A 22,619-nucleotide genomic window follows, 5' to 3' on the forward strand; every position below is an offset into this window, starting at 1 on the left:
GACTATCAAAGAAACTCTCGTTGAAAAAGCTCTGCCTTCGCTATGACAAATGAGGCCAATTTTGTCAGAATCTAATAAAACGATTTGCCTTCAATAGTGAGCTCAGAAATAACATGCAGCCTCTTGGAAGTATTCTCTGGGGACAGGAGAACATAAACATAAAACAAAAAGGGGAGACTCAATAGCTTCACAGAATGCAGGGGGAAAAAAGAACAAAACATTCCAACATGACTGATAACACTTCTCTACGTGCTAAGTGTTATATCAGATTACAGTCAGCACACCTTATCACAAAATGCACTTATTTTACACCCAACACCTTGTGACCATAGGCCACATATTAAATATGCACTAGAAGCTGTAGAACGACATGTTTGCTATGTGCTTTCCATCGCATATTTTTCTACCCCCAACCTCCGTAATGTATATGAAAGTGAAGAGTGAATACTACCTTAGGACTCGGTCCGAGGCCTGGTTGGACTTGGGGGCGTCGCAGCCCTGGTGCTTCTCCTGGGCTTTGGCCAGCTTCTCGGCTGCAGCAATGGGACATCCTGACAGACTGAAAATGAGAAAGCCATATTGGAACATGCATCTGAGACACATTTTGATAAGTGTTAATGTTACATTGAATGCACATGCTGTAAAATGTTTGACTTGTTAGAGCACTTGCCAGCCAGTACATATCTGCCTGTTTATAGTTCGAAAAGAATTCGCTTAAAATGCAAAATCATTCATTTTCATCACTTTGTACGGTGGCCCAAGAGGGCCCAAAACATTCCCATTAGGAGAAACGTGCTACATTCAAAAACACATGTGAAAATCTCAAAACAAATACAACAACAGAAACGTGCTGCAAATGAAAAAAACGTGCTGCAAAAATTAGGGCTGTCGCAATAACCGCAATATTGCAATACCGCGCTATTGACAAGCAAACCGCACGGGATGGAAAGCAACCGCCACAACTGCTATGTTCACATTTTTTCATTTTAAATTCGTTCCAATGGAAGCGCCGAATATTTCGCATATATCCAAGCAAGTATTCTACCTTGTGTGGACATTTTTACTATTGCGGATATTCTGTATCATAGCAGACAGACGCAACCATTTAACAATAAAGTATTTCATTAATTTTAAAAATGTCATCTTTGTCATTTAAAAAGCAAAAAAATACCTAACAATAGCCAAACAATAAAGCTTATTTATATAGCACTAAAATCAGGATAAATTAAGCGATTTGCAAAAAACTAATTGGCAATAATACCGCATAATGCACTGTTGAACCAATCATTATCGCTGCAGATGAAATTCCTTCACTGTGACAGCATTAGCAGGAAGTCAAAATAAACGCATTAACAGCAAATTCGCTGTAAATACAGAAACGATACAAATTTTAAAACACACAAACTCCAAAAACAAATGCAACAGAAAAATGTTGCATATCCAGTCAATACAACGGAAGTTCTCCAGGCCTGTAGGGGGCGCGCTCAGTTTTGCTATTGTTTTTGAAGCGGAAAGAAAAATGGAATCTTTACAATAGTCACGTAAATCTGTTGCTCTTTTATAATATTGTAAAAGACTAAAAGGACGGATGTAAAAAGAACACATAGCTTTTTATCGCCTGTTTACTCTTTTACACTTTTCTTCGTATGCAGAAACTGACTAGATATGCAGCGTTTTTCTATTGCATTTGTTTTTGGGGTTTGTGCGTTTTTTTACTTTGCATCGTTTCTATATTTGCAGCATGTTTGCTGTCAATGTATTTGTTTTGGCTTTCTGCAGCACTCTTTTTCATTTGCAGCACATTTCCATTGTATTTGTTTTTGGATATTTATGTCTTTTGAATTGGCATTGTTTTGGACTGCTGCAGCGCATTTGCCCTTGTCGGCCATCGTACTTTGTTTTAAAGATCCAGTGTGTAGGATCTGGCGGAATCTAGCGGTGATGTGAGAGATTGCAATCAATTGAAGCTTTCCCGTGTGCCAAGCGTTTTGGAGAGCTACGGTGGCCAAAAACGCGATGTCCCTCATTAGAGCCATTTGGAGCAGAGCCAGTGCGTAGAGAGTTTGTGTGTATGTGGGAAGTGAGTGGTGAAGCAAGAAAGAGAGAGCGGCGGCGACGGGAGCGAGTAACGTTATCGACTCCGGCCCAAGCAGGAAAAGTTAACAGAGTTTGGTTTGTCCGTTCTGGGCTACTGTAGAAACATGGTGGTGCAACATGGCGAACTCTGTGAAGAGGACCCGCTGCCTATGTAGACATAAACGGCTCATTCTAAGAGAACGAAAATACAACAACTCTAATTATCAGGTGATTAGACACCAGAGAAAACATACTTATTAATATAATTTTCCACTTCTGCCAATACCTTTAACACTTAAAATAATAACACAATTGGCAACAGCATGTTTCTGGTTGAACAGCTTGAAATAATTCTCATAATAAATATTCCCATATGGACAAATGCACATAAAAAAATGTACATTTATTTCCTTCAAACACATGCTGACAATACACACTCTCACATACACTCGGGATCTCCACCTCCATTATGTTCCAATAGCATTGGCGGCTGTAAAACTTCCTCCTGACAACTAACTGACCAAATGTGACAAAAGTCCATGTTGTTATCCTTAACCCCGATCATTCTCCATCCAGTCTGTCAACGGCAGTATGCCGGGCCGCGCTGAAAAAATTATCTTTGACAATGGCCTGAAGCCAGTATAGAGCTGTGTTCGTGAGCACCTGTCATCAGACGTGCATGACTGTGTGCAGGTAGGAGAGTGTGTGTATCAGGTTGGGAAGTGTGCGCTAGTATATGGAGGTTTACATTAGCTCTTTCTAGTAGAAGTGAAAGTTTACTGTGCGTGCCTATTTTGCGCTGCAGCCGTGTCACTGAGTCCAGCACTGAGGCATTCTGGTCCTCCCAGGTCTGCACCTCTCCTGTCACCCTGGCTGAGTGGCAGAAAGGTGCTAATGGCTGCTGCTATGCCCGACTCCCTGAGCATCTGCTGTGGGTGACACTCCTCTTTCACTGTCACCTCGCCCCGTCTGACAGCACTGGCAACGGCGCCCTGCTATTTCAGTTTCCTCCCTCCGAACCTGCACCTGATAGATGCCATTTTTCGCCACGAGCTGATAAATGATTTATGCTGCGGAAGGTGTGAATTGCTGCATTCTAATCAGTCTCGGTTACACTGTGGGATTGTTAAGCAGCTGAACTACTTTAATTATTCCCGTCTACCCAACAAGATTGTACTTATCCACACACCGAAAATAAAGTGTTGCAAAGACAAAAAGAACGTGTTCAACGCAGGGCTGTCAAAGTTAACGCGATAATAACACGTTAACGCAAATTTGTTTTAACGCCACTAATTTCTTTAACGCATTAACAAAACTTGCAATTTTTAGGTTGTAGCAGGCTCAGTTTTAAAGTTAGAGTGATAGTAAGGAACCCAAGGAATCCATTGGTACCCACCATGTCATACTAGCCGAGAAGGAGGTTAAATAACGCTCCAAAGTTGCGTTAAATTTTGGCGAGGAAAAACTGTCATGGCCATTTTCAAAGGGGTCCCTTGACCTCTGACCTCCAGATCAGTGAATGTAAATGGGTTCTATGGGTACCCACGAGTCTCCCCTTTACAGACATGCCCACTTTATGATAATCACATGCAGTTTGGGGCAAGTCATAGTCAAGTCAGCACACTGATACACTGACAGCTGTTGTTGCCTGTTGGGCTGCAGTTTGCCCTGTTATGATTGGAGCATATTGTTTTATGCTAAATGCAGTACCTGTGAGGGTTTCTGGATCAGTATCTGTCATTGTTTTGTGTTATTAATTGATTTCCAATATTAAATATATACATACATTTGCATAAAGCAGCATATTTGCCCACTCCCATGTTGATAAGAGTATTGAATACTTGACAAATCTCCCTTTAAGGTTCACTTTGAACAGATACAAAATTTGTGATTAATTTGCAATTAATCGCGATTAACTATTTTTTTTGATTGACAGCCCTAGTTCAACAATAACTAAACTACTAAAGTAAAGAGATGACATGAAAAAAAAACTGAGGATGAAAAAATGATTTCAGAACAATACATCAATAAAAAAAAAAAGTCCCAGGGTGAAAAAAGGAGGGTGCAACATGGACAGTGCCGGTTTCATATGGGCAGGCTGTCACTTACCTTCTGTGGGAGTTTCTGTTGCTATTGACATGGCCACGTCCCGTGCAGCCAGGCGTAGGACACTTAAGAACATTCTCATACATAGCCACAACTTCACGCCGACAGGAGACAGGAGTGAAAGACAGGGAAGGTTAGGAGCCCCTTACAATCACGCATCAGCTCTATTAGTGTGTGAGGAGCTTGGCATTATAAACATCATTAAGAAATGAGCCTGTGTGAACCCAAATGACCTCTTCTTCATTTTAATGAACACTAGTTTGAGAGGGCAGGCGAGGTTTCCCACCATATTGCTTCCACTTATCCAGCCTTTCAAATTAGTATTCATAGAATAGGGACAGTCATGAATAAAAAGATGTCATTTAAGTTTAACAGGACAAAGCTGCCAAGAGACAGGAATGGAGGGGAAATTTTGGGCATGCAGGGAGCAGAGCGACCAACAGCTAGCAATCATGCAAAACACAAGCCTTGAAATCAATGGCAGAAGCAGACACGTGGAATACAGCTCCTTGATAGACTGGGCTTTGTTATCATCCGCGCGTTGTTAGGGTAGATAGCGCAGTCTTCAATACCATTTACCATTAAAACAGTCCATAACTGTCTCAGATCCCCTCGGCAACCAGCCAATTAGATTAATGATCTATGGCTGTCCGAGAGGAGCCGTCGGAGCACCGCGGGCGCAGGCGCGAGGAAGGGTCGTCTCCAAATCAGTGGCGCGCAGGGCCAAACCCCATCGGCACTAGCTTCATCATTATCACCCCCTTAAACTTTAACCCCTCATCATCCTCCTTCCCTTACATACTAATTGCCGCTCTGTGCAGGTAATTGGACAAAGCCTGCCACCTCGACATGCCACAAGCCAATACATTATGCATATCCCAGTTTTGCCCTGCCCTCTGCAAAGACACAGATAGAATGGCAAGGAATGAAAGCAGCGGGCCTGATTCAGTGGGCACAGATAGAACTATAGGGGAGCTGGGGAAAAGAACAATACAAGGAAGCAATGAGGCTCCTTGCATGTTACAAAGGTAATTCACTTTAAAGACAAAAACAAAGACTCCCATGTGAGCTGATTAAATATTTTAGCATTCTACAGAAAAGAGCCACAATGAGCAAACAGGAATGGGAATTCATGAATTTGAGATATAATTTAATCGTCATTTTTCACATTTCCCAAGGAACAGTCTGGTTGCGCTGTGTGATTTGCCAATTAAATGAAGCCACCCCATTAATAATACATTGTCCATTCAGTACAGCAAATGTGTTAATAGGGGGGAGAGACTTGCCCAGTGATGTTGATAGGATTTCAATGTAGTGAGTCCCGGGACCCACAGGTGGTCATTTGAGTGGGTACCCAATAAGATGTGTTTTTTGACAAATTGTAGTGTTAAACTTGTGTTTGATGTTGTATGTTATAATTATAGTTATATTGTTAGATATAAAAATAACATTTAAACATGTGATTCATCCATAAAAAATGAATTACTAAAATAAATCATTTGAATAATTTGAATTCAACATTTTGAGAGACATGCTTATTCTCTTTCTTTCTGTGAAGAGTTTTACCAACCCAATTAAACACTCACCTACCACCACACCAAATTCTGTTCACAAATTTAACACTTTAAAGTTACTTTTCGAAATCCACACGAACCACTCTTCAAATCGGCATAAATTAGATCCACTGCACAGCACTTATTTGAAAGAAAATACTTTCAAAGCTTTTTCGTCTGTTACTCCCGTTATTTCCTTCTTCCAAAACAGTGGTGAAGAAAACCCAGAGCAAATGCTAAGGGTTGAGTTTTCATTAACACTAGCAAGGGCAGCGCAAGTGACGTTATTGAAAGTAACGTGTTATAATAACAAGTATAAAGAGCGAGAACGATGTTACGTTGCGATGTCGTTACGATGTTACGTTACCATGTTACGTTACCATGTTCTGTTACCATGTTACGTTACCATGTTATGTAACCATGTTATAGTACGGTGTTACGTTACGGTGTTACGTTACGGTGTTACGTTACAGTGTTACGTTACAGTGTTACGTTACAGTGTTGCGTTACTGTGTTGTTTTTATGATGTTACGATGTTACGTTACGTTGCGATGTTACGTTACAATGTTACATTGTTAAGCTATTATTTGAACAAAAATCATGACCTTTTCCCGAACCTTAATTTAAGTAGTTTTGTTGTCTAAACCTAACCAGTCATTTCACAATGTTAACCATGTGGCATTGTGTGTTTCTGCAAGTGTGATACGAGGCTGATATGAAACGCATTTATGAAACTTATTTTTAGTTCTGAAACGTCGACATTCAACCTCTTGTTGTTTGCAGAAATGTAAAATGCCAACATTTTTTCTGGTAACTGGGTTGAAATTATGACTCCTGTGTTAACGACATGCAAAATGAATCAAAGCACACAAGGCCCTATCTTGGATTCTGTTTATGTTAGAGCCCCTAAAATTTGACAAAACAGTCAATCAAAAACTTTTTTTAGCAGAAAATATTGAAACGTCAATATGTATATACTTTGGGGGACTGCCAGGGGCTCCAAAGCCACCCATTTTGCACTTTTTTTTGTTTTCAAGGGCAAGTAATGAAAAATATGACACCTGCTTGTGTCTTTCAATCATTTGGATCTGTTGTACAGCATTTAGTCTGTGCCCCTACTAAATGTCATGGCTGTAGGAGTTATGTGTCTGAAGATATTGAACCCTAACAATGGCTTTCCGCCTGGGGTGAAAATGTCAATATTCCCAGGGGCAAAAAACTATGCAATTCTCAATACTCAAGCCACCTAAAGCAGGTCACCTTTTAACAGCAACACGACTGTGATTGTGTGTTTCACTCTAAAGTATCCTTTTGAAGTCTGGGAAGAAGATGATGAAGATGCCACAAAGATTAAGAAGATAACTTTTTGTGATCCAAAGCATCCTGTGCAGTATTAGCGGTATCATTTCCCCAAAAAGTCAGCCCGATCAACACAAAGCAAGGCACAGGAGGAGGAACAGAGACATCGTATTCCAAAATCTCCAGTAACAATCAATTCAAACCCATTCCAAATTCCATTTTGGGGCTCTTGATCCCAGACAAGGTCAACTGCTCGGAGTCATTTCACATTTCTGGGAGACATCTCAGGTTAGAGACCTTCGTGTGAGCAGCGCTCCGCAGAACAAGAGTCATCTGTGACACTGCTGGTCTTTACAAGCTTGGCTTTAATGGCAACTAATTTCTTTGCCATTATTAAAACCCTCTTTTATTTTGATTGCAGTCTGGGTCATGACCGATCATAACTTGATTTTCACGCTGCAGTCAATGAAACGTGTAAATGGGCTTTTATTGAGAAGTTTGCACAAGGTGAATGAGACTAAATAGCCGGGGTGAAATCTTGAAAGGGAAAACTCACTATTCATTCAAGGCTAATGTTTATTGCCACTTCACTTGATCCGTGGCTTAGAGATATGATCCAGCCTTTCTATTCAACGGAACTTAATTGAGCAAGGAATACAAATAAATGAATGGGGTTTATGGCATGGGTGACTGAGGCAGGCTCAGTGTTATCAAGGTCTGTGAGCATTTTCAAGTTTTTGTGAAAAAAAAAAAAAAAAAAAATGTTCATACTCGATTAACATTAAAACGCTGCACAAATTGATGAAATACAAAAGCATGGCATTTAACCTTTTCCTATCAGTCACACACTCAATAATAAACCATGCTGTGAAGAAGCATGCAACCCCTACAATGATGAAACCAACAACAGTGGATGGGATTATCATATGCTCTTAATCACTGTCAGTCAATCTAGTGGAGGAGAAAGTCTCATGCAGTCAAGTAAGTCACTGATTGACAGCTCTTGACCCTCCCACAAATTGCTGCTCGCCATTATTTGCGCATCACCAAGGCTTCATTTCCCACCTCATCACCACGGCACACTAGGCAGGCAATCCGCAAGCAAAACCACGGCCCCATGCAAAAGGTCACAAGAGGAGTGCAGCTGTGACCCATCTGACCACTCACTGTACCCCCCCGCCCGACTGAAATATCAAACACAGTCCCATGACAGCAAGTACACAGCAAACACGACGAGCCAGACGCAGCAGTGATCGCGGGAAACATGCCGATCCCTGAACATCAAAAGAACATGAAGGACACAGGTTGGGTAAAAAAGCCAAACCGGTGTTTGGCTGGTTTGTGCTTACTTTCTGGTGGCACCCTGTCTTTGTGCGGACAGCCGGATAGACTCCGATGGTGGGGGTACAGGCCCGTTACGTGACCCGTGCCGTCGCAGCCGGGTGTCGGACACCGACTCTCCTTCTTGTCTGCACGTGAAGCGTCTGTAAGCAGAATGTCATACTGAGGTGATCACACGTGACAAAATGCTGGACTACAGTACTACTGCAGTACAACACGTTAGCACACGTGGGACTGGCCAGTGCCCCTCGGCATCGGAGACCGACGCACGGGGTACCACTCTTGCGTTACTTTGGGATGGACTAGGGATGGCGTGTCAATATGAGCTTGTTACATGCGTAGTGTCCTTTCAAAATAAACTTCCATTTTCACAGGAAGTTAGGTTTAGGCAACACAATGGCTTAGTTAGGGTTAGGAAACGGTCGTGGTTGACATTACCTTCACTGACTAGCGACTCACGGGACTGACAATACTAAAAACCCACGCGACTATAGTGACCCCCGGGACTAAAGATACTAACGAGTCACATGACTAAAGACTCACGTGACTAACGATACCAACAAGTCACGTGGCTAAAGACTCAGGGGACTGACGATATAAACGAATCACGTGGCTAAAGACTCACGGGACTGACAATACCAACGAGTCGCGTGGCTAAAGACTCACGGGACTCACGGGACTGACGATACCAACAAGTCGGGTGACTAAAGACTCACGTGACTGACAAAACTAACGAGTCAGGTGACTCACTGGGCAGATGACACCAACGAGTCGCTTGACTAAAGACTCACAGGACTCACAGTACTGACGATACCAACGAGTCGCGTGACTAAAGACTCACGAGTCGCGTGACTAAAGACTCACAGGACTCACGGGAATGACGATATCAACGAGTGGCGTGACTAAAGACTCACAGGACTCACGGGAATGACGATATCAACGAGTGGCATGACTAAAGACTCATGTGACTGACAATACGAACGAGTCAGGTGACTCACGGGACAGACGATACCAACGAGTCGCGTGACTTAAGACTCACGGGACAGACAATACCAACGAGTCGCGTGACTCAAGACTCACGGGACTGACGATATCAACGAGTCGCATGACTCAAGACTCACGGGACAGACGATACCAGCGAGTCCCGTGACTCAAGACTCACGGGACTGACGATATCAACGAGTCGTGTGACTAAAGACTTAGGGGAGTGACGGGACTGACGATACCAACGAGACGCGTAACTAAAGACTTACGGGACTCACGGGACTGACGATACCAACGAGTCGCGTGACTGAAGACTGACTTGACTCACGGGTTATGACGATACCAACGAGTCTAAAGACTCATGTAACTGCTTATTAGCAGACTCTTACACTATTAATACTACGTCACTTGCTCCGACTGTCAAATAACGCCTTGGGTGGGTTTACATTGGAGTTAGATGAAAGCCCCGGTTCGTCACATACCGTTGCTAAAGAGTGCCTCCGTGCGCCGGTTTCCGATGCCGAGGGACACTTACCAAACGGCGGTATTTGAAGAGTCGGGAGTGAGAACAGGTTGACCTCACAGATGTCAAGTAAGTTACAAGGGAGTTCAAGTGCCACAGGTGAATAACAGATAATACATGAAATATGGAAAAGCTGATATACATTCTGTTGAGAGCTGCGCACTGCTATACCAATAAGGAAACAGATTGTTGAATAACATAAGATGTGCAGTTTTGTTAGATTTCACATATGTCAGTCTGTCCTGGATTTCTTGGATGTTCCAATGCCTACTGCTATGGGCGTAATTTTTATTAGGGGGTATGTCTCCCTCACTTTTCAAAATCTTACTTAGGACAATAAGTTAAAGGGGACATATTGTGCTCATTTTCAGGTTCATACTTGTATTTTGGGTTTCTACTAGAACATGTTTACATGCTTAATGTTCAAAAAACACTTTATTTTTCTCATACTGTCTGTATGAATATACCTGTATTCACACTCTGTCTGAAATGCTCCCAAAAAAGCCCAGTCTGCTCTGATTGGTCAGCGTTTTCGGGTCTTCTGCATCTGTGCTGTTGCTGTCTTCATAGTGTCACTGCAGCCGGAGACTCACTGTCTAGGAACTACATGGAGTTTAGCAGCACTTCTACTGGTGATTGTGTAGTTGTGACCTCACAACAGTTTGTGAATACGGGCTGTGTGCACTTCTCCGTGGATTGAGCGTTTTGATACTTTCACAGTATTAGACCTGCTTTATAATAAAAGACATGAAATCTCACTTTCTACAATATGGGATCTTTAAATATTAGATAAGGATGTGCTCTTTTTAGTGATGATGCATGACTAAGTATATGGCCTCTATCAATGAAAACTAAATGTGATTTTAAGTATATACAATATTATGGCAATTTACATAGCATTTCTATTTGTTGTATTTGACTACCATTAATTTAGAAAGTATGGCAAAATGATAATGTGTTATTTTTATAGTTTGATATAAATATGTAAAATGCAGGAAATAGTATTTTCAGTTGTTTTTCATTTTAGTGGAAGAACCTCTGACTTCATGTGCCCCCCCCCCACTTCTGAAACCGAATCTACACGCTTGACTATTGCAACCAAAAAACATTTGAATTTGAAGTTTTCTTATTTATGGGCCATTATTTATTGCTGTGCTTATTTGAAGTAATGGAGTGAAGACAACAATGCAATAATTGGCTTGCTGACAGCTATTTTGATCATGAGGTTTGTTTACTGTGATGAAATCGGGAAGATTTGAGAAACTCTCGTGTTAGTGACCTTCAACAAAAAACGCTTCATCTTTCAGTTTCGATTCGATTAAGAATGTATCGTACTTCTCTTCATTAAAAACCACTCGTGCCTTCACATGACAGTTTGTTGAGCTGAGTGTGACGATGAGGGTTCAGAAAGCACACACACCGGAGAAGATTGTCTTTCCCTTCCCAAAACCTGGTTCTCCTGTTTCTTCCAAACCCATGATGAGATAGAGTTACCACCAAAAAGCAGCGATGCCAAGCTGTGCCAACTGGCATTTGTTTCTGCAGCCGTCCACCTTTAAAACACTTTGACTCGCAAACAAGGTCAAGGATTCTTCTTACAGCCAACATGCGATGGCTCCTGTAGGATACATTACCATTTTAAATGAAAATTATGAATATTTCCGAAGCAATAATAGCCTTTAATATCTTTTCACAGCAGAGTTACAGGAGTATAGTGTTGTATCAGACTGTATAATCCATTTGGAGCCATTTGAGTGACAGAAACCATTATCTAGAGCAAGTATTAGCAAAGTGGACAGGGGAGCCGCTATTATCTCATGCCACAGAAAGACAGACCACTGATTAAAGTTTTACAAGCCTGTGTAACTTAGTAGCTCCACCTAAGGCCCTTACCGACAACCCGAAATAAACCAGAGGTTGAGGAGGAAGAGCAAAGAGAGGAGCAATCAAGTGAAGGGAGTAGGAGGGTTGAGAAAGGACAAAATCGAGAGGTGGCATGGAGCACACCTACTCATACAGTTACAAGTGAGTCCACCAAATGAAATCCCATGTCTCATTCATCAGAGAAAAGCACCTCATTATCCTCCGTGGCTATCATCTATCTGTGTCACGTTAGGGGCATGTGAGTTTGGTACAATATTGCTATGTCATGTCTGGCTCTTCTGTCTGCCGCCGGGGACATTTCATGTGGATAAAGAACTTGGTCTGCATGTAAAATGTGGCATCTTAACCCCCTGACTTTACTGTCTTTCAGATGCTCTAGTAGGTTCAGTTTTAGTGCTAGAGTGAAGCTACAGATATCATATGAAACTAGAAAACCTACCAACCAACCATGTCATGCTACCATGTCGGTAAGGAGGCTAAATAACGCTCCAAAGTTAGGCTAAACTTTAGCGAGGAAAAAACTGGCATGGCCATTTTCAAAGGGGTCCGTTGACCTCTGACCTCCAGATATGTGAATGTAAATGGGTTCTATGAGTACCCACGAGTCTCCCCTTTATAGACATGCCCACTTTATGATAATCACATGCAGTTTTTTCATGCAGTATAAATATGTTATTTTCTTCTATTCTAAAATGGTGTGTTTGAATATTTCTGCATACTGAGGTCCATAAACTGTCTTAGAATTACATAAATTGGGTATCTTTGTAAAGCTGAGACTCTTGTGGATCCAATGAGCCCAACTGTGTTCATGTGTGATGATGTTTAGTCCCCATAGGAGACATTTCATTGTAGTAAGACCATTTTTTTGAAACTTGACCTCACTGTATAAAATGACCTGTGGTGACCTCTAGGATAATCACAGCCTCATGAAACTTTACAGCCACAAACTAGAGACCTAGAGCATTCAGAGGATGGATGGATCAAACTAGAGACCTAGAGCATTCAGAGGATGGATGGATCAAACTAGAGACCTAGAGCATTCAGAGGATGGATGGATCAAACTAGAGACCTAGAACATTCAGAGGATGGATGGCTTTTCCTAGCTAGGACTGACAATAAGGGGGTTTCTGAGCAGTCTACACAACAGAAGTGCTCGCCATCCAATTCGCCGAAAAATACAATTCTTGCAGAAATCTCAAAATGTCAAAAGTTTTTTATCCCAAATCACAGCATGGCTTTTTTCTCTGGTGTTCCTCAAGGTCTTTGTGTCTTAATGTGGTGTTCTGGAGGGATTATTGATTATTTGTATCGATTCTCCAGTGGTAAAAAATGCTTAAATTTAGCACCAAATCTGTGTCACAAATGGTATCAACTCAAACATTGCTGCAACAATTTATGAGACATAATAGAGCATGGGGATGACCATCATATACTTCCATCATTATGTTCTAAACCCTTATACCCTTTTACAATTCATTTAAAATAATAATAATAATTAATAATAATTAATTAGTTCGTGTTTATTTCTGATTTATGACTAGAACAATTTGACAGACAGTGCTGAGCTGCATCTCAAATTAATCTTCAGGTTTCCTGCTTCAGGTGATGTACACCACTTCTATGTGCCATCTACTGTTGACCTGCTATTTCCCCCTAAAGACCTCCTGTACCCCCCTAAAAAAGACTAAAACAGGTCTATTGTGGGTCTCGGAGGGTTAATAATGGTTTCTTTTGGGGCAGATTATTACATTGACTGCCGGTGTTTGAACAGTATGTTGGAAATAATTTCCACACACACAAACACATGCGTGAAGCCCATGTGTTCTGCCCGCCGCGCTTCCATCGCAGGGAGTGGGAGCAGCCAAGTGGAAGGCACATTAGAAAGCAGGGGATATTGATTGTGGCTGAGGACGGTCTGCGCTTTGCATAGCAAATGGCCCCCATTACCATACCATCTCTGGATAATTAATGTGCAGTCAGTTAGCCTGCCGTTCGTTATCGGTCATTCTGATACTGTTCAATTTTCATCTCAGCCTCATGCTTCTCTTAGGGAGCCTCTCTGAGCACCCCCCCCCCCCGTTCCTGTTCCCCCCTTTCCCCTCTCCATGCTCTGTTTCATGAATCACACAGGAACCCTGGTCAACGAGTGTCTGCTGCTATCTCGCCAGAGGGAAAGATGTTATCGCGACGCGACTGTCTTATGCGTCCTCTCATTATTCCGACATTAGCCAGACACGGGGGCCATGGAAGGCTTTGGAAATTAACATTTGTGTGGCATTTAAGTCGCAATATATACCCTGCTGTGAGTTGTGTGGCATTTAAGGTGTAATGTAACCCTGCTGTGAATTAGCGTGCTCTTATTTGTTGGTCTCATCTGATATCTTCCTTATGGGGGGAAATTATTTAACCTAACTAAGTCGGAATATTGTTGCAGTCAAGGATATGATGAGAGGAATAATTAGGAGTTAAACAAGGGAGCTTGAAATCAGACCACTGTAAATGCCACTGCAGTGTCTCTGCACATCCAGTAGTATAACAATTACCACTAATGGAATACTGCAGTTTTTGGACTATATGATTAGCCATAAATATCTGTCTTTCTTTGGTATCAGTATCAATCTGGACGGTATCATAAGGGTCATAAACAAGGCTAAAAACACTTCCTTGTTCCCTTCAGAATAAATCCAGAAGGCCTCTGTTTTGTAGCTTCCTCTCCCAAGTGCTTGCGCAGGTTTAAAAATAGGCAGCTTTACCCCAAGCTGCATCGCAGGGATGAGATTTGCGGTCCTAACAGGCCGTGCAGATTGCCATTACTTATGCCTGACAAGCCTACCCTCTGATGTTTCCATGCTGGCCTATTTTAACAACATAAGCTGCTGCTGCCGCTCCCGCTGCTACCGAGATGCGAATTTCCAAATTGGCTGAAAAAGCTTGTCCTGGGGTTATAGTGAGGTTCCCAGAATGCATGTGGGCTGTCTCGTCTCCAGTACAGGATAGATAGAATGCAGAGCCAAACAGTGGCAGACAAACATTTTACCTGAGCTTGTTAAATGAGGTAAGCATGTCTAAACTCGTGTAGATATGGTTTCCAATGGAGGCATCGGAGCGTGTCTGTATTTAAAGGTAGGGATGCAGCGATCTGACTTTTTTTAGTCCCGATAGCGAAACCTGGTCGATACATCAGGCTTCAACTTAAACATTGCTTTCCTAACTTTGTAAAACAAATGTAACAAATAAACACATAGATATACATTTAATGAATTGGTATTTATCTTTAAAATAATAAATCGTACACCAGCAACTTGGTAAAAAAATCTTCAGAATTAACAGAAATTAACAATTCAATTGTAAACCCTTTTAACATAGCAACAAATTAGTCAAAACTTAAACAAGAATTGAAATTCCAGATAGAATGTATATAGTGTATAAACACAGAGTTGAATTGAATAGATCGGCACCATTGTCACCGATATTCAATCCAGCTATTTGAGTCAGTATCGGCCCGATATCTGATCCGGTATCTGTGCATCCCTATGTGAAAGAACCACTCACCTTTATGGTAGAAAGGCTTCTTCATGCCATCAGGAAGCCGGGCTTTACGTTCAACGCCGTAGCCATGCCGCGGGCCATGGTCTTCGTGGTTATACCTCACCCCGTCCCTCCTGGCAGCCTCGGCCGCCATTTTATCCCGCATTGCCTTAGCGCGTTCGGACTCTAGTGCAATGGCCTTCTCCAACAGGGACAGGTTACCCTTTGTCATGTCAAACACTTCTTCCGATCGATCTGATGTCACGGAGGCTGTGTCCTCATCAAAGTCCCGGAGGTTGGTGTGATATCGGTTGTCCTGCGCGCAACTGGAGAAGGCCTTGGAGCCGCGGGCTTCAGCTGCTCCTCCAGCTTCATGAGATTGTCCATGTCGGAGTAGTTCCTATCAAGCGTTCGCCTGTCGTCTTGGCTGTGGTGGAAATCCCCGTAGCTGTGGTGCTGGGGCTGTTGATTGGGATCCCCGCACGAAAAATGGTTTTGCTGGGATGGTCCGTTTCGGTCGGTGGACTTTGTTTCGCTTACTTCCGAGCCAAATCGAAAGCATTGGTTCCGTAGGCACCTCCAGACTGCTTAAACACACTTCCTCGTCGCTGTTTTCTAGTTGTCCATTACTGTTGATCTTAACTTGTCCATTGCCACCATTGTGTGCGTTTCCACCATTGTGAGTACAGTCATTCCCAGCGGCGCCGTCCTCAAACTCCTGTCCATCTAAATTGTCAGACAATACCGCACCGTGACCTTGTGCCAAGAGTTTAAGGGAGTCCACCGTCTCCCGAACTACATCACTGTCAACGTCCAAACTCAGACCACCCCTCTGCGGTTTCATCCCCTTCCCCCTCTTCTTCTTCCTCCTCGTCTTCGTCTTCGTCCTCCTCCTCCTCTTCATCCTCCTCATCCTCTTCGTCCTCCTCTTCATCCTCATCCTCCTCTTCCTCTGCGCTGTTGGAGGAGTTGCTGTTCATCTCGGACTCCGTCAAAGCTCGGTTGGCGGCGTCTTCTGCGATCTTGCCCAGGTTGAGGAGCGACTGGCCACGAGTTCGTCATAATTCTCGTATTCGTCATTGTTGTTGTTGCCTTCTCTGTCGTCGGGCCAGATTGGCATTACCGCCGCCACCTCCGCCGCCATCGCCCTCGCCCCCCTCGCTGCTGCCTCATCTGATCGTCCTCTGTTGGAAAGAAAGAACACACGTCTTGTAATTTCATTTCCGTCATTCTATTTTACTGGTAAATCAGATTTCTGGGCTTGGCCCATCTAAATTGGATAAAGAACTCTTTGCTTCCCCTAATAATTTACTTTGAGAGTCTTAACAGCAGCTTGTGTTCTGAATTGTGAATCAGCACAGGAAGTTAAATATAGCGGTTGGGGAAAGTTACAGAGAAGATGCTCTGGTAAATGGGGAATCTATGAAACCACGGGCAAGTCTTATTTTTTGCCCCTTATTTCCTGGATGTCTTTAGGAAAACATATTCACAGGTCTTATGATTAATAATATTACTGAAGAATTCTGTAAATAGTTGCAAATGAGATGACATTTTATTCATTGTTCAGCAGTGTGAATCAAAACACATCTTTGAATTAGAGAAAGCATTTTTTTTACAGGAGTCTAAAATCTGAGAGATGAGATGGTGTTCCACCTGCAACACCATGAACCCCAGTCAGCAGCTTATTCATCGTTTGCTAGTAAAGTTCTTTTTTTCATTCAATCTCATCGTATCTTTAGAATTCCTTCACTGCCTAATTGATTCTGACAGGCTGCAAAAGGTTTACTGAACCTCTTCTGTCAGTAATTTCCAAGCACACACTCCTGGAGCACTTCCAATCTCTCCTTTCACATTTCCGCCCTGAGCCGTCAAGAGCACATCGCTCACGCTGGCGTCACATTCTGTCACTTACATTCCCTGCAGAGAAATTAGCCTAGAGAACCCCCCCCCCCACACCACACACACAACACACAAAACAATAGACAAGAGTTTGACTTAGCGCAACTTCCCTTTTTTAGGTTGTAGCGGGCTAGAGTGAAGATCCTGGCATCATATGAAACTAAAAAGCCTGATGAATCCATTGGTACCAACCATGACATTACTAGCTGGTCATGAAGGAGGTTAAATAACGCTCCAAACTTGAGCTAAATTTCTATCAAGGAAAAACTGTCATGTCCATTTTCAAAGGGGTCCCTTGACCTCTGACCTCCAGATCAGTGAGTGTTTTTACAGACATGCCCACTTTATCAAGATACAGGAGGTATAAAACATCACAGAGACAAGAATAGAGCAACTGGAAACTATTATAAACAGCAAAACCTAAAAAAATTGAAGGCTGTCAAAGTTAACACAATAATAACACGTTAACGAAAATTAATTTTAACGACACTAATTTCTTTAACGCAATTTAAGATTTTGAGGTTGTAGCGGGCTCAGATTTAAATCTAGAGTGAAAATACTGGCATCATATGAAACTAGAAAACCTAAGGAATCAGAACCTGGCAAAGTTTGTCGTGAAGGAGGTTAAATAACGCTCCAAACTTGCATTCAATTTTGGAGAGGAAAAACTGTCATGGCCATTTTCAAAGGGGTCCCCTTGACCTCTGACCTCCAGATCAGTGAATGTAAATGGGTTCTATGGGTACCCACGAGTCTCCCCTTTACAGACATGCCCACTTTATGATAATCACATGCAGTTTGGGGCAAGTCATAGTCAAGTCAACACACTGACACACTGACAGCTGTTGTTGCCTTGTTGGGCTTGCAGTTTGACATGTTATGATTTGAGCATATTTTTATACTAAATGCAGTACCTGTGAGGGTTTCTGGACAATATCTGTCATTGTTTTGGTTTTTAATTCATTTACAATAATAATATTAACATACATTTGCATAAAGCAGCATATTTGTCCCACTCCCATGTTGATAAGAGTATAAATACTTCACAAATCTCCCTTTAAGGTACATTTATTATCTGTTTCTAAATGTACCTTAAAGGGAGATTTAAGGTACATTTAGAACAGATAACAAATGTGCGATTAATTTGGGATTAATTGCAATTAACTATTTTAATTGATTGACAGACAGCCCTAATTTTGTTACATAGTCTAAACAAACACTCACGCTGACTTTCACTCACTCACATACTCTACACACACACACTCCAATCTAATGAGAGCAACACAATATTGGTGCTTTGGGGGGTGAGGGCTTTAGAGCGGGAAGAGGGAACAGTCACGAATGACCAGGCACATATTTTGACAGTGGAAGCCTTCTTACAGCAACCTCGTGCACCAGGGGTTTAATTTTTGATGGTATGAAACATGGCACAGGGAGGCAATTTGAAGAGCAATCAAGGTACACAAAAGAGATATGGAAGCGAAACAGATTAAGGAGGGAACAGAGAGACTGCCCTGCCCTGAATGGCTTGGATTAGCTACAGAGATGTGCACGCCACTGAGAAACAGAGAAGCTCCAGCTTGTCACCTCTATTACATTTAGGAGATTGGAATCTGCCCAGCGACCATCCAGTAGCGCTGTCGTGGGGCGAAACGGGGAACATTGGTAATGATGCATACAGGGAGATTTTTCTGCCTTTCTCAGGAAAATGCTGCAGATTAAAATGCTGTTAAATTCCTTCTATGCAATAAAGCAAAACATAATGGTTATAAAGCTCAATGATTGAGAGGATTCGGATGATTCATCAGTGAATACCTTCCAGTGACAACAACATGCTAATCAGCCACTACACATGGAAAGAGAGGCTGCTGACAGGCTGGAGAGACAGTGGCAACAGTCCACCTTCTCAGTGTAAGGGTGAGACCTCGGCTGTGGGCTCCTAATGAACACCAGTCTGTTGAGATTCACCAATTCTGCAAAAAAAATAAGAGCGCGGCTGCGAGATGCCACATCAACACTTGGGTGGGTAGAGCTACGCGCCAAACAGGGTTAACACACTCCTCTCTCAGAGCTTCACTCTTAATTGGACTTGAAGGCACTGTCAGGTCCATCGTGATGCGGGGGGTGCAGAGCAGAATCTGCTGGAGAGAAACTGACAAATCTGGTCTTGGGCACAGTCGGGAAGGGCCAAACACCAGATAGTTCCAAACGAGATGGTGTTGTTCTACCACGTCTTCAGGAAAGGCTTACTTACTTAACGTAAGGCTTTGATTGTCAATATTCTGAATATTTATCAAGGGACAGGCAACTGGAGATTCCTTTGTTATTAAAAATGATACATTTCTTAGTAGTCTTTCTGTTGTTTACACAAAATAATCATATCCCTAATGGCTCCTTCTGGCAAAGGTCTTCTGGAGAAGGCTAAAGTGTTTCAGTGGGAGATAATTGCAAAGGAGGATCCTGCTGATTTTAGCTGTCAATTTAGATAATTTCTCTGGAATTAAAGTACTAAATATTTTTTCAAAAAGAAGAAAGTAGCAAACAATTTGGCGCCTGTGCACCTCTTCTCCAGCTTCTGGCGGGCTTAGACTACTGTGCAAATGAATGAATGAATGAATCACATTAAAAAAGTTACTAAATAATCACTGCAGGAATAATACCTTGTATGTATGTGTATGCTGGATTCAGTTTATGTTGTTTCAGGTCTTTCATGTCATTCCAATGCAAAACACAATCAGGTTGTCTATTCAACTGCCCCAAACTACTTCAGTCAGCCCCTCAAATATAGAAATATAAACCACAGCTATGCAAATGCAGCACGTGAATAATAATGGTAATATTTTAAATAGATAGAGAAATGTTTAAAGGAAATTGACATTTCGGAAATATGTTATTCGGCTTCCTGGTGGAGAGCTACATGAAAAGATTGATACCACTTTCATGTCTGTATGGTAAACAGCAGCCAGTTAGCTTAGCTTAGCACAAAGACTGGAACAAGGGGAAACCCAGCCACCAGCACCTCTAACGCCCGGGCCACACAGGACACGTCAGCAGCGTGTGTGTGTCGTGGAACTTGTTGCTTTTTATTTCGGCGTCCATGTTAACAGGTTGGAGCAGCCACACCTCCTGCGTCAGCAGCGCGGCTCGGCTGTGTCTCTTCTAGAGATTAAAGAGCCTGCTTATTTTTTCTGCGTGCGGCGCGGTTCACAGCAAAGATAGACAGTGAAAATGATCTTTTGACTGTATACAGACATCATACCAGCAACATTACTAGTTTCAATGTCTGTATCCCTAGAATATGTCACAGACATGAAAAAAGTTAACACTTATTTTTAACTCAACACTTCTGTTTTGGTTTCAAAATAAAAGCTCTCAAGCATTTTTTCTGTGGACAAATTCCTAATTTCTCAACATGAGGTTTTTTATTCTGAAATATTTGCCGGACAGTGTTGTGGAAAATGCAGTGACTTGCACGGCTCCATGAATTAATAGTACCGCTTTTTAATTGTGGATTATTATTATTATTTACAAAAACAGACTCTTCTTAACCTTTTTCTGTCTAAAATAATAGAACTAGAATGGCACTCGGAGAGCGCAGACCTCCGCCAAGGTGCCCGAGTACGATTGCCCCCCCTCTCCATTCAGCTTGCGCCATCTTGTATTTTTGTTTATGTTGAGATCAGCTGTATGTAGCGGAGCATCGTAAAACACTTTATTCAAAACCGTCGTCGTTACTCTTTCCAACAATCACCAAGTGTGCTTTGGTCGAACTCAACTGTAATTTCACCGAGGTTAATGTGGAAAAATACTGAATATACAGTTGTCCCCCCCCCCCATCCCGGTCTCTCTCTCTGAAGGAAAGAGGCGGGGTCATACATCATCAACACATCATCAACGCGTCATCAGTTACACTGCGCATGTGTTATACCCTGTGGTTTAATGCTCAGGCTGATCGAAATCCTTAAAGAAATTCCTGAATCCGCATTATGATCTAAATAAAATCTAATGGATTTGCTCATTGTGCCATACTCCATCCCTCCAAAAATTTCATTTCAAATCCAACGCAGAACTTTTGGAGTAATCCTGCTAACAGACAAACAAACAAACAAACCAACGCCGGTGAAAACATAACCTCCTTACTAGGCCTTTGGCCTCGGCGGAGGTAATAAAAATTAAATGGCCATTATGAAAGACAAACTCTTTGTAGAAAGAAAGGGCCGGCAGTAGCAGCACAGTAGCAGCGACGCTGTCTGTGTGGACATCACACGTGTGAGAGACGTAGCAGTTTAGCCAGGCAGCGGTCACACGCTGCTCATGCAGGCAGTGTGGCCCTTGTGTAAAGCTCACTCATTACCACGGTTATATCTCGTTTTGTTTAATCCATACAAAAACCTACAACAACTTGCATTTTTAACACGAGGTTATGTGCCAAACTATTTCTTGCCTGGGCACAGTAACTTCTAGTGTCTACTGGTTGCCTGGCAACTGAGCCAAGAAATAATCGGGCACACAACCCCCACTTACACACTTTGTTTTGGTATGGATTAAACAAAGAAGATATAACATGTTAACAGTGAGATTAAGAGGTGCTGCTTCTGTAGGTGGGTTGTGTTTCCTTTGGACAGAGCCAGGCTAGCTGTTTCCCCTGTTTCCAGTCTTTGTGCTAAGCTAAGCTAAGCTAAGCTAAACTAAGCTAAACTAAGCTAAGCTAAGAAGCTGCTGGCTGTTGTCTAAATTTACTGTATAAACATGAGAATGGTATCAATTTCCGGTAACACTTTATAATGGTCTCTATATCTCCTATATTTTATTATCCAGCACTATATCACTTTTTGTACTATATTCACATTTTTAATAGTCCCATATCTCAGTTGTTTACCCCTGCACTATTCAATTCAATTCAATTCAATTTATTTTTATATAGTGTCAAATCATAACAGTAGTTATCTCGAGACGCTTTTTTATATAGAGCAGGTCTAGGACCGTACTCTATAATTATATTCATTTTTAACAGTTTTCTTCATCTCCTGCTATTTTTATATCTGGTATATTTTTTAAACTTTGTACTTTGTACTACTAACTTGTGCCTTTTTACTAACATGTTTTGCACTACGGAACTGTGATGCTGGAAACTTGAATTTCCCTCGGGATCAATAAAGTTACTATCTATCTATCTATCTATCTATCTATCTATCTATCTATCTATCTAATAACCATCATTTCTAAATGGTAAATTGATAGTTAATTAAACTTTGTTCATAGTTATTTTACTGTTAGCAAACAATGAAATGATAATTAATAATGTTTACTAAATATTAGAAATGCTGTAATTTATGTTATTTTATCATTAGTTTGTGTAGTATGAAATAATTAGTTTATAAATTCTATATTGTAACATAGCTGATAAGAGATAATAACAATTACAT

At 41.8% G+C, this 22,619-nt stretch overlaps 1 protein-coding gene across 1 annotated transcript in view; it reads right to left on the minus strand.

The window, feature by feature from the left end:
* The window catches only part of myt1lb (myelin transcription factor 1-like, b), a 180,762-nt gene that overhangs the window by 40,650 nt on the left and 117,493 nt on the right, over nt 1–22,619 (minus strand). Inside the window, 6 exon segments of the mRNA XM_037796754.1 lie at nt 452–559; nt 4,186–4,276; nt 8,384–8,518; nt 15,319–15,637; nt 15,640–15,870; nt 15,872–16,478. Coding sequence (XP_037652682.1) covers nt 452–559; nt 4,186–4,276; nt 8,384–8,518; nt 15,319–15,637; nt 15,640–15,870; nt 15,872–16,234 — 1,247 coding nt within the window. The 5' untranslated portion in view covers nt 16,235–16,478.

Source organism: Sebastes umbrosus, chromosome 16, assembly GCF_015220745.1.
Source record: "Sebastes umbrosus isolate fSebUmb1 chromosome 16, fSebUmb1.pri, whole genome shotgun sequence".
Lineage (NCBI taxonomy): Eukaryota > Metazoa > Chordata > Actinopteri > Perciformes > Sebastidae > Sebastes > Sebastes umbrosus.